Source organism: Archocentrus centrarchus, chromosome 21 (genome assembly GCF_007364275.1).
Source record: "Archocentrus centrarchus isolate MPI-CPG fArcCen1 chromosome 21, fArcCen1, whole genome shotgun sequence".
In the NCBI taxonomy this organism is placed as follows: Eukaryota; Metazoa; Chordata; class Actinopteri; order Cichliformes; family Cichlidae; genus Archocentrus; species Archocentrus centrarchus.
In genome coordinates this window covers 23,017,496-23,031,112 of record NC_044366.1, presented here as the reverse complement: position 1 = coordinate 23,031,112, position 13,617 = coordinate 23,017,496, and the positions used below count along the sequence as shown (strand labels likewise).

Below are 13,617 nucleotides of genomic sequence, written 5' to 3'. Positions count from 1 at the left end.
TGCACATCAGGTTATGTCGTAAGTTGCGGCATAGGGTTCAAAGAGTACCTACCTATGTAGGCACCACAAAGACCTGATGCAGAAATCTAATTCAGACATAAGTCATCCTTGGTGCTTACCCTAATCCTACAGGCTGGAGCAAGGCAAAACTGACTTTTAAATATATTTACAGTGGTGTGAAAAAGTGTTTTCCCCCTGCCTCATTTCCTGTTTTTTTGCATGTTTGTCACACTTAAGTGTTTCGGAACATCAAACCAATTTAAACAACAGTCAAGGACAACACAAGTAAACACAAAATGCAAGTTGTAAATGAAGGTGTTTATTAGTAAAGGTGAAAAAAAATCCAAACCATCATGGCCCTGTGTGAAAAAGTGATTGCCCCCCTTGTTAAAACATACTATAACTGTGGTTTTTCACACCTGAGTTCAATTTCCCTAGCCACACCTAGGCCTGATTATTGCCACACCTGTTCCCAATCAAGACGTCACTTAAATAGGAGCTGCCTGACACAGTAAGGTCCACCAGAAGATCCTTGAAAGCTACACATCATGCCGAGATCCAAAGAAATTCAGGAGCAATTGAGAAAGAAAGTAATTGAGATCTATCAGTCTGGAAAGGGTTATAAAGCCATTTCCAAAGCTTTGGGAATCCAGTGAACCACAGTGAGAGCCATTATCCACAAATGGCGAAGACATGGAACAGTGGTGAACCTTCCCAGGAGTGGCCGGCCGCCCAAAATTACCCCAAGGATGCAGCAACGACTCATCCAAGAGGTCACAAAAGACCCCACAACAACGTCCAAAGAACTGCAAGCCTCACTTACCTTAGTTAAGGTCAGCGTTCATGCCTCCACCATCAGAAAAAGACTGAGCAAAAATGGCCTGCATGGCAGAGTTCCAAGAAGAAAACCACTGCTGAGCAAAAAGAACGTTAAAGCTCGTCTCAATTTTTCCAAAACGCATCTTGATGATCCCCAAGACTTTTGGGACAACATTCTGTGGACCGATGAGACAAAAGTGGAACTCTTTGGAAGGTGTGTGTTCCATTACATCTAGCGTAAAAGGAACACTGCATTTCAGAAAAAGAACATTATACCAACAGTAAAATATGGTGGTGGTAGTGTCATGGTCTGGGGCTGTTTTGCTGCGCCAGGACCTGGAAGACTTGCTGTGATAAATGGAACTATGAATTCTGCTGTCTACCAAGAGATCCTGAGGGAGAATGTCAGACCATCTGTTCGTGTACTCAAGCTTAAACGTACTTGGGTTCTGCAGCAGGACAATGATCCTAAACACACCAGCAAGTCCACCACTGAATGGCTGAAGAAAAACAAAATGAAGACTTTGGAGTGGTCTAGCCAAAGTCCTGACCTGAATCCTATTGAGATGTTGTGCTATGACCTTAAAAAGGCCGTTCATGCTCGAAAACCCTCTAATGTAACTGAATTAGGACAATTCTGCAAAGATGAGTGGGCCAAAATTCCTCCAGATCGCTGTAAAAGCCTCATTGCAAGTTATCGCAAACGCTTGGTTGCAGTTGTTGCTGCTAAGGGTGGCCCAACCAGTTATTAGGTTTAGGGGGCAATCACTTTTTCACACAGGGCCATGATGGTTTGGATTTTTTTTCACCTTTACTAATAAACACCTTCATTTACAACTTGCATTTTGTGTTTACTTGTGTTGTCCTTGACTATTGTTTAAATTGGTTTGATGTTCTGAAACACTTAAGTGTGACAAACATGCAAAAAAACAGGAAATGAGGCAGGGGGCAAACACTTTTTCACACCACTGTAAATATAATATTCTTTTGATTTGTGTCAGTTACAATGATTATTTTCTTTGTTGCCTGATCAAGGAAAAAAAAAAAAAAACATTCTGATTGAATAGGGTAAGGTCAGGGTTTGGGTTAGGGTTGGGGGTTATCACTGATAATAACTTAGACCTCAGAGGATTAATGAAATTATTTGACATATACTTTAGCTTGCTATGTAGTACTGGCCATCCAAATGTTTCAAGCTTCAGTTTTGGTTAGTGAAATTCTGGTCAGACTGCTATTATCACTAAAAAGCAGGTGTTTGTGCGATGCACCCATACAGATGCAGCTTACTCGCATTAGCTGATAACTTAGCACTCCATACTCTCATTCTAATGTGGTCACTCACTTCGGGCTCCAAAATACTATGATAGCAGCAGGTAAAACTAAAGTTGAAAATTCGGAATGTGGAGTCCAAAACTGGGTTACACCACGGTGTCTACATCCATCTTTTATATACAGTCTATTGTCTCTAGAGACTACTAAGAAATTATGTGGCGCAGAAAAAAAACTAAAAACTTAGTAAAAATCAATTTGTTGTAATGCCAAACCAAAATTAATGATTGTAAGAAACCGGTCCCAAAGTGCCTTTCTGATTTTGAATGAGATACTACTACTTGAAGCAGGGCAGGTCCTCCTGGCAGAAAAAAAAAAGGCTCATGTTTCCTCTGAGTGTTTTGTCTGCCGAGGGGGGGTGGTCACCCTGAACTTGTGCACGCTCAGTAAGTTGTCCAGGATATGTGAGCACGCATGTGGCTGTTGAAGAACCTGCAGAGAGTTTGGAGTAAAAGTATTCTCATCCAGTCTCACGGACAGACCCGAGGAAAGAGCCCCCAAACCTTGAGAGAAACCATGAGGATGCTGGCACTGCCTCTGCTCATCATCATCATTTTACACAGTGAGCTTTTTTTAATTCTGTTGTTCAAAACTTTAAAAATTTCTACTGTTTTGTTAAAGAGAGTGAGTGCATGATCAGCTCACATATTCCAACAGAGCTGGATATTTAATGCCACTTGTAGCTTTTAGGTTCAGTTTTTAAATAACATTTACAGACAGTTAGGAACTTTACAAATATGCATTCAAATGGGGACAAAAGTTGAAGTATATGTTTTTTTTTATCTTATTATAAATATATATTTTTTAAGTAAGATCCTTTACAGTGTTACTAATAAGTTATTGCGAATATCCCGCCCCTCCTTCTTTCCTTTTATTGCAATAAAAGGAACAACTTGATTTTACTGTAGAAAGCAGGAGACACAACATCGTCTTAAGATGCATAATTATGCAACTGACATTTTATGTTAATAAGCTGCAATAGGGCATTGAAATAAAATGTAATAGTAGGCCAAATTAACAACTTCATAAACGACTGCATGTAGTTTAAGTGTGAGCTCTCAGTGAGCTCTACCATTTCACTGGGGAGGAGGTGTGATGTGTTTGAGGAGTGCACTGGGGGTAGAGATTGTGTAGGGAGTAGCTGGGCTCCATGTTTACACTGAACCCGTTCTAACGCTTTGAACCAGAGATTCACAGGCTGATGAGACCGACCCCCCCCCCGTGGAAAAGATTGCGATCCCTCCGTTTCAGTTTTGAAGATATCCCCTGACTGACCTTGAATTGTTAATTGGACTGAGATGAAAAAGCAGTTGATATCTTTGGGAAAAACATGCATTTGATGCTGCTGTGGGAATCTTAAAGGGCAGAGGCTGCTGTCCAAACAACATGCTTTAGGTGGCTAATTGCATCTTTGACGTTCGTGTGTTTTCATCTTCCCTGTATTATCATGTGAGGACCAAATGTCCTTGTAGAGATGAAAAGATTACAATCTGTTTCTGTTTGAACAGACTGCCAAAGAATTGTGTTTTAATATACCGTGAAAAATAGGTTTTTATTGGTAAAATATTTTACAATATACTACACGTATGTTCAAATACATGCTAGGGTTGAAAGGATTTAGGTTATATAATTAAGTTAGAACTTGGTTTGGATCAAGGTCACAGTAAAAGAGTGCAGGGTGTTAGGGATCAATCAGCAGAGATCCTCACAAGTGTGTAATACAGATGTCTGCGCATGTATATGCTGTGCCAGCTGAGAAGGGTAAGGTTACTGTCATAAAGAATGGCTTTGTGTGCACCACACACACACACATGCACACACAGAGTATGCCACACAAGAAATATGAATCTGTGGGTCAGGGGTTAAAGTGGGATTTGGCAGGTGAGGGATCCCTGAGCACGTGAAAAGAATTACTTATGTTCATGCAACCTTTGAATGATACAAAATGAATATACTTCAATTAGTTTTACAAGACCTTTCACATGTACAGCTCCAACATCAGATTTAAAAACTCTAAAGTTAATAAGGACATTAAGAGAAAGATTTAAATTTCTAGTTAATCATATTTAACTTTAAGCAGTCCTTACCTTTGAAAATTATATCTCATCTTTATCTCCTTTCCTCTCTTTCTCCATCTCTCAGTGTCACACATTTACAATAACTGAACATTTGCTGTAGCTAGAAGATGTGTGTCAAACTGCACCGAAATAGGATGTGTCCGCTAGCTAAATGGACAAATTTGAACATATGTACATATTTTTTGAGCTGTTTAAAAAGTTGAATTTGAAATCAACATGTTAGTTCATGCTCCTCTTCTGTATCACTAACCAGGCACTGAGTAAAGTGACCAACACTTAACTACCTCTGCTATGTTTTTGGTAGTGCATGTGTGCGCGTGTGTTTAAGGCTTGTGTGGTGTGTATTGTCAACATAGAGAAAGTACTGTATAAAGATTTAAAATATGTCACATTTGACCTCTGACCTCTACTTCAAGGTCAATAGGTTGATCTGAAGGTCAAAGTGATAATAATTCCATATAGACCTAGTTAAAATGATGTTTCTTGCAGCCTTTGTTTGTATTGGTAACATTTAGGAAATGATGTCGGTGTATGGGAATTCTAAATATCACGTTATAGTTTGCATCTAAATATCATGTCACCTTTCACCTCTGACCTCACTTTTACATTTGCCTTTCTTTCAAGTTGACCCCAAAATGTGTTCTGTCTAGAAAGAGAGAGTAAGAGTGAGCTGCCAAGTTAGTTAGAAATAATCTGTAGTATAATAATATATAATAAGATCAAGTTTTTAGTGTCCAGTTATTTACAAGTCAGTACCTATTATCCATTACCTGCTTCTACATAACATTTGTCATCAAAGTAAATATTTGATTTTTACTGCACTACAAACTTCTTAAAGTATGTTTAAAAAGAGCAAAGAAAACAAAACAAATTTATACAAAATATGATACTATTCCATTAAAAGCAAATAGTGCACAGAGAGTGAGCTGCCTTTTGCTCTCTGAGTGTTTCTTGTTTACGTCTGCATCATGAATGAATCACAGGATTTAAAAAAAAAGGATTTTAAAGTGTCAATATTTTCTTATTACTGAGCAAGTATCTCCATGCTGTCAGTCTGCAGCACATGAAAAATTAACTCTTTGGCCGGTTATTTGCATTAATCTGCTTATCAGATTTAACTGCTCGTTAACTGAAGGATCCTTCCAGCCCACTTTATCCCCTGTCTGCAGTCCTCAAGTACAGTCTTGTTATGTAATTCAGTTTTAGTACACCGAACTCGCAGCATAATTTCTGAGTCTTCCCCAATATCTCCCTCTCATCAGTTTTGTTGGGCAGAGAATTAATATTTCCTGTGATGATTGTTGGCGAAAAAGGGCTTACGGTATATCTGCACTTCCAAGCCTTCGCCTTTGCACCGGCAACCAAGAAAACACCTCTTTATCTCAGCTGGAATAGCGTGGTATCTTCCAGATTAGCTCCATTTCAGTGAAAAAAGTTCTTCTCTTGAGTAAGCTCTTCTCCCCACAGAAGTATCCATCAGTACTTGACAAAAACAACAAGAATCTATAAAAACACAACAAAAATGAAGTTTGAGTGAAGATCAGAGCTACCAGACTTTGCCACCAACATAAAAGTCAAATTTTACAGCCATGTTTCAAGTATTTTATTTATTTATTTTTAGGTGAAATGTCACTTTAAATGATTTTCTTATCTCTTTCTGAAGGCGTCTGCTTAATGTTGGGGTATATGTGTGTGTTTTATTGTGTGTGCTGAAGGGACAGATCACTGAAGGAGCTTATCAGGTCTTGTTAAAGCAGCTTGTCAGAGGGTCATCCATCACTTGCATTCCTGCACAACACTGCTCCTGGCACCACCAGGATGGAGACACTCAGTGTCTCTTTGTCTCACTTTTAGACTTTTGTTGTGAAGAAAATGTTGCATCGTGAGAACATTCAGGCCCCACAATTTAAAGATGCTGTTTTCTTGGTTTTAAGATTTTGAATTTTGCATAGGATGGTGTGAGCGTGACGTCCTGTGGGTAAATGAATGTTGCTTTCTTATGCTGCTGATATGTGAGCACCAGGCAGGTTCTTGAGCTGAAACTATGAAGATGTCAGTCATGTTCTTCAGAAAACATTTTAAGTTTGTATTTAGTGGACTGAGAGTAAAACTGCTCTATCAAAGTACTCTGATCTTCTCACTTCTGCAGGTCCTGTCAGCCTATCAGTGACAGTAAGCAGCAGTAAACCCAAAGTGGAGGTTCACGAGCACACGGGTGAGACTTTGCAACACTGCAATTTTTCGCATTCTTGAACATCATTTATCTGTTATCTTGAAATGGCCACGGTACTATCATTGACATGTTATGGTTTCATTTAAAATAAATATGTTTCATATTTGACCTATGCTAATTTCTAATAATAGAAAAACAACATTCTCTGGTTAGAATTATGTGGATGAAAAATGTATCTAATATCATACTGTCTAATTTCTGTCCTTTTCTCCTTTAAACAAACTAACAGCCGCAGGACAGCAGACGTGTCACTGTCATTATTACTTAATGCTGATCAGTTTCATAAGTTCACAGTTGGTAAAAACAAATAGTTTGGCTACATTAAAAACTGTAATGTAAAGATTAAAGATTAATATTGCCTTTCTTTTTTCTGTCCTTAGACGCTGTGTTGTCCTGCGAGTTCAAGACAGAGAAAGATCAGAACCCTCGCATCGAGTGGAAGAAGAAAGGAAAGGGAGTGACTTTTGTTTACTTTAATCACAAATTTACTGGTGAGTGACGGATCGTTACTGCGGTGCATTCCTTAACTTACCCAGATTTGATAAAGATGATATTTTGCTGCAGTTCTTGATGTTCATTCATACGTGCCTTTGATTATTTTTTCTCCATTCTCCATCATGTTTCCATTATTCTGAACTTCAGGGTCTTATGCTGGACGGGCTAAGATAGAGGGAGCCACGCTGACGATACACTCTGTCACTCAGAAAGACTCGGGCGAGTATCGCTGTGAGGTGACTGCCAGCGAGGACCATGTCAACCTCGGAGAGACTACTGTAACACTCAATGTTCTTGGTATGAATATATTAAAACTATAACTAATTTAGTGTGCTATTCAATGGCACCAATGTGAAGTGTGAAACAATATTGTATATGTTGGTGGACCCAGGACGGATTTACAGCAAATATTTTATATGTGATTGGAATAAAGAAAAAAAATTATTACAATGTGACATGAAACTGCAAAGGCTCCACACAAACCTCCTCCACCTGATTTGTTAGATCAGGGTGAGGAGGACAGTTGTTAAAGGTGTAATATGTGGAATATTTTACTCTATATGGGGTTGCTGTTGTTTCATAATAGCATGCAGGATTCTCTCTAGATTCTCTCTACTGTGGATAAAAAATTATAACCTTTGCACACCAGTACCAGGATGCTACTCTAACTAGCCCATCTCAGGCTGCAAAGTGGTATTACATGAGCATACAGGCCAGCACTAGCTTATTAGCATTAACTTCAGTTGAAAGCTCCATTATTACTGCAACATCTCCCTCTGTATAATCATTAAACTGGTGGTTAAAAACTGACATGATCATACATGTAAACTCATGTCTGTAAGCTGGCTGCATTGGCTCACGTTACTGCAAAAACTGAGAAGCGAGGTGTGCGCCGGCAGATATGACAACACTTGTAGCGTTGGACAGCAAAAATGAGTCTTTACACATTACTTGCTGCTTTCATAGTGCAGCATAGCTGCATACTCATGTCAGGCATACTCTGCCACCTACCCATCAGCCAACAGTGAAGTGTGGTTTTATATTATGGGGGATGTTACGCTACATCATTGAGTACAAGGTGATTTCAAAGCCATTTTCCATTTTGACATTTCATTCAAAGCGACAACAGAGACATCTTGATACAAAAATTGTTCAAGATGGTTTCTTTGATATGTCCTCATTTTGGAACAAGTTGAAATGGAAAAAGTAACATGAATAAAAAAAAACAAAAAACAGCCTTTCAGAAATTATAAATGAATCATGTGTTTTGGTGCATTCCAGAGATGTGGTTGTTACAAATGGTTTCTCTGAGATTCAGGGCATAATGGTTCAGTGGTTTACACATTCCTGCCATAGCATAAAGATCCAGGCTTCTACTTTGCATGTGGGGGGTCTCTCCCACCTTTCACCCAGTGTGTGCTGGGATAAACTTCATCCTGGAGGTAAAAATAATACATCCATGTATGGCCTTTGAACTTTTTATTATTCCAGCTTCATTTATATTTCTGAAGATAATTTGGGTGTTATGCAGTTTACAGCATGTAGTGGTGAGTTTGACTGTTAACAAAAGCAGGTTGGGTGATACTGCAGTATCAATTTGTTTTAAATTGATTTTAAAGTGATTTTAAAGTGAACAATTGCATCAACTTTATAATCTCTTGATTTTTGCTGGTGTAGCTTCCTAATTTTCAAGATAATTTACCAGCTTATTGAAAAACCAAACTTCATTATTATCACAGCTATATATATATAGTTTAAGGTAATTACATACACCTGAACTAACATAAAATTAAATGACTGAAATAAGAATTACATGCATGCAGTTTGTGCCAACTCCTACTTCATAAGATCACACTTCCTGTTCTAATAAAACCCTCACAGTTTCCTTTATGTTGTTATATTGTAATGAAGGGAATTACTCACATGCTGGTACTTCATAGACATTGTAAAGATAAAAGAATAATCGCACATGTGAATATTTTTATTGCTTTTTTTTTTTTTGTTGGTGTACTTCCTGATTGGCAGCCTCCCATCTGGTGCTGGTAATGGTCTGCCCTGGGAAAGAAAATGTACGTTACACAAGTTTAGTGATGCTAATGGAAAATAATCACTTTATTTGATATCTTTGGAGTGACATGTGAGAAGCCTGTTCAGCAGGATAGACACCTGGTTGGTCTGCACAGCATGCACCTCCTGCTTTAATCCAGACACCGCTGGCCATTCTTACAAAGTTTCACTCCTTTCAGGTGCATCAAATCGACAGAATTTATAATAATCAAATGAATAATTAGATTTCTACATTTGCCAAAATTTGTGCTTTAATATAAGTAATATTACAGTTTATAAGTTTTATATTTTTAAGCATTTCAGGGGAGACTTTCATGCCATCTCACAAAATGAAAAATTATAGATTAATTTTTTTTTTTACCCTTTTCTGTCTTTCCTCGCTTTCAGTGCCACCTCATGTCCCTTCCTGTAGCATTCCCAGCTCCGTGTTTGTCGGATCAGGCCTGGAGCTTGTCTGTAAGGACAAACTCAGTGTGCCTCCTGCTACCTACCGTTGGTACAAAGACAACAAAGCGCTAACGGCCACGGGAGATACTCCTTACAGCATTGACACAAACAAGGGCACGCTGGTGAGTACTACCTAAAATTTGCAAATACACATGTACAGAAACTTAAATAGAGATTCACTAAATAGAGATTCACTAAAACACTAAAACACTTTTTTCTCCTCTTCTCCTCTTCCCTGTCTCTGTTTGTCTGGAGCAGAAATTTAAAAGTGTGTCCAAGACAGATGCAGGGATGTACCGCTGTGAGTCTTCTAACAGTGTGGGGGCGCCCAAGAGCTGTGTGGCTCAACAACTCAAAGTTATTGACTGTAAGTATTTTTTAAAAATACTTATTTGTGATTATGAATCATGCTCTAGTGACCAAAAGCTGACAACGCTGTCTGTTTCTGCTCCTTACAGATCCTTTCAATATGACCATTTTAATAGCAGGTGCTGCAGGTTTGGCAGTGCTCATCCTTTTCTGCTGCATCTGTGTGTGTGTCTGCAGACGCACACGCTGCTGCAAAAGTAAGTAGTGCAATGCTCCTACGGATGTGTGTGAATGAGAGTTTGGACCAGACAGTATACAAAACTTGGAAATACTTGCAGTGTTATCACAAAATATCATTGTGAATCATGGTATTTGGCCATTTCTAAACTCTGTACTTTATCAACTATCTTAGGGCAAAGCCCTTATTTAGACAGTCCCAGGTGGATGAGGCCTTGGGGATCGCGACCTTGAAAAATACTCCTATAAAAGAAGCTCTCCTCCATTCAAAGTCTCACCTTTAAAAAGCTTCAATTGTTTGGATTTTACAACTTTTACTTTTACTGTTTTACTGCTCTTCTTATCATAGTTTCGCGCAAGCAGTTGTTTTCACTGATAACCCCTCTTAACACAACCAGACAGCACCAAATAACAGAAAGACACATCTGGTGACTAGCTAAGAAGTTTGGTAGAGACTGAATGAAACTAAGAAAAAAACAATGACTGCATGAGTAAATGCACACTATATTTCCCACTTCTACCAGCCAGTAATGAGATATACTGTAGTTCCACAACTGCCAAATTATCACTTCTTGACAATTTCTCCTTTGTTCTTTATTTGAACAGAGAGCAAGAAAACAAAAAGGTGAGTGTTTTTCGTTCCACTCTGCATGTTGCCTGTAACTTTGTGTTATTACAAAGTATTAAGCCCCGATTTAACTGGCCCCCTTTTGTGTTTCAGTGCCAAGTCCTACAACCCTCCTCCTCCTCCTCCCCCTCCCACCCGCAATGTGAGTGATCAAAGGCGTTGTTATCATTTCGAGCTTGTTTTGCATCATGCATCAATTTGGAATGCCACAAAAATGCTGTTGATAAGTTTCCGATAACATAAGCTAATTAAAGGAAACATGTCACTGTATGTCTCTCTGCTCTCTACAGCTCAGGCACTACAAACAAACTCAGTCCTTCATGATCTGAGGGCGAAGCCTTCTTCCTCTTTGACATCAAACCATCCAAAATCTAAAGTTACTGCAATCACTGCTCAACACACAGGAAGGTTGTTCGACTGTCGCCTCGCTTTTGGATGGCTGCTTGATGCCGTCTGGGATGGACGTGAAGATTGAGACATCTTGAAACATCAAGCAAAAGAAAAAAGGTGTTAAGCATCTAGCAACGATTTTGCTCTTTGTAAATAAAACTGTGCACTGACAGTTTAAAGGAAGTTCGAGTTTATGTCAAAATGTATGACTTTACCACTTTTTCAAATGCTGTTTAACTGTTTTTACGATATTCTTTGTCTTCAGTGTATCAAGACACTTTTAAAACCTTTTTTTTTTCACCTTCCCTTCAGAGTAAGTTTTGGCTCTTTAGTCCCACCTACTGGTCATGAACTAACTACCCACAGTATTACAGTATACACTAAACCAGGGGTATTCAACTCCAGGCCTTGAGAGCCCCTGTCCTGCAGGTTTTAGATGTGTCCCTGCTTCAACACACCTGAGTCAAATATAGAAGTCATTAGCAGGACTCTGGAGAACTTGACTGCATACTGAGGAGGTAATTCAGCCATTTGATTCAGGTGTGTTGGATCAGGGACACATCTAAAACCTGCAGGACACCGGACCTCGAGGCCTGGAGTTGAAGAGCCCTGCACTAAACTATGGATCTTCTTCCTGCTTTCACTTAATATTTACATACAGAGATATTATTTTATATATTGGTATCTTTCACTTTGTTTTGTTTTACTTTTTTTTTCTAAACCTTTTTGTAAGTTGACCTCATGTTATCTGGTCTGTATTTTCGTATTCTCTCTTTGGTTTAATTTTGCTGAAATTCAAAATAATGTAAAATTGAGTGACAGATGAACAGGTGTCTGCACACACTGAATGGTGTTTTGGAAAATTTGTAAATATTTTATACTCGACTTTTTTGATGACTTTTATTCAATAAAGAAAAATGAAGAAATCGAGACTCATCAGACAAGGCAGCATTTTTCCAATCTTCTATCATCCAGTTTTGGTGAGATAGTGTGAATTGTGGCCTCAGTTTCCTGTTCTTCTGACAGGAGTGGCACAAAGTGTGGTCTTCTGCTGCTGGAGCCCATCTGCTCCCAGGTTCAATGTGTTGTGCATTCAGAGATGTCAGTATTGTTTTGGCATCAGCTTAAAGCACTCTGACCAGTCTCCTCTGATTTCTGGCATCAACAACACTTTTCCTCCTAAGAGAACTGCAGCTTTCTGGATGTTTTATATACTTTATATATTAAAGTATTGGAACAGTGAGGCCAATCCCTTTATTTTTGCTGTAGACTGAAAACTTTTGTTTTTGACACAAAAAATTCAATATGAGACAAAAGATCAGGACCTCAGGTTTTATTTTCAGGTATTTACAACTGGATCCGATGCACAGTTCAAAAGATAGCACCTTTTGTCTGAAGCCACCCATTTTCTTCTGAGCAAAAGTATTGGAACATGTGATTGGCAGGTGTGTTTTGTTGCCGAGGCCTGCCTCTTTTTTGCGTGCTTAAACTAAGACAGGAACACAGTAAACCTGTCATCATGTCACAGTTGCATTGTCTCTGTGAATCATACTGCAGATATATGATGCTATCTTTTAAGGTTGTGATGTACTGATATTAGTTAATGCCGAGGATGGAAATGCTGCACTTCAGCAGAGCTACACAGATTAAATCGCACTTATTCAGTTTTGTGTGTTATTTATTTAACTGTAATATGTCTGTAACATTTTTGTGGGCCGAAATGTAGTAGTTGTAGATATATTATATGAAGTGTAGCATTGAAATAATTAAATATATTGATGCCTTATTACAGCATAATGCCAAAACAGAATTAACTTGCTTTCCTCTGCTTACCCATCCTGAAGTGTGGTTTTAAGGACTTATGTCATATTTTTTTCCATTTCCTGGGCTTTCATCTTGCCAGTTAGACTAACAGACAAGAAACTTTTAATTCTACAGATGAAATATTTTGTAATTATTCTTCATTTTATCACTTTTAGCAAACAGCTTTTTGGAGTTGCACACACTTCCCTTGTATTTTTCGCTTGACCACTAGGGGGCAGCACAGCATAGGCTGTGTCTGTACATACCACCAGAGACTATAGGCCTGTAGCTACAGGATGCCAACCTCTATCCATTATTTGGCTGTGAACAGTGGTGCTATTGTCATTCTCCTTGTGTGCTTTTTTTGTTCTCCCCATTGTGGTGCCCATAATTTGAAAGTCCTGAAATGCACTTGTTTCCTGCAGCTTTGGTTCCATTTTCTTTTCCAGGGGAAGATCCATTATGTCTTAATGCATCTCTCTATATTTTTTTTAATATTTGATTCACGATTTACTCACATCTTCACATTTGGTCTTTCTAAATGTCTACAGTGCGCACAATGTCAGGAACCAGCAGCATGGATCTATTCTCGTACATGATTATAACCTTTTCCAGTGATCACAGTAAGTACATCCTATTGATCTGCGCCAATGGCTCCATGGTAGCTCAGACTATTCTCTGCCTCTCTGGCTGCAAAGGACATTAGGCGAGCTATAAAATGCAAATGTTCTCAAAGTGTGTCACGTGGAGAAAACGCATCCTCAGTGGAACCTGATTTTGAT

At 38.7% G+C, this 13,617-nt stretch overlaps 1 protein-coding gene across 1 annotated transcript; it reads left to right on the top strand.

Annotated features, from left to right (window-relative positions):
* Positions 1 to 2,551: 2,551 nt before the first annotated feature.
* Positions 2,552 to 11,924, top strand: jam2b (junctional adhesion molecule 2b). Its single transcript, XM_030758613.1, has 10 exons — positions 2,552 to 2,710; positions 6,376 to 6,441; positions 6,840 to 6,950; positions 7,102 to 7,251; positions 9,409 to 9,590; positions 9,727 to 9,835; positions 9,927 to 10,034; positions 10,621 to 10,639; positions 10,736 to 10,784; positions 10,933 to 11,924. The coding sequence occupies exons 1-10, from the start codon at positions 2,563 to 2,565 to the stop codon at positions 10,969 to 10,971; spliced, it is 981 nt and encodes a 326-aa protein (XP_030614473.1). The 5' UTR covers positions 2,552 to 2,562; the 3' UTR covers positions 10,972 to 11,924.
* Positions 11,925 to 13,617: the final 1,693 nt, after the last annotated feature.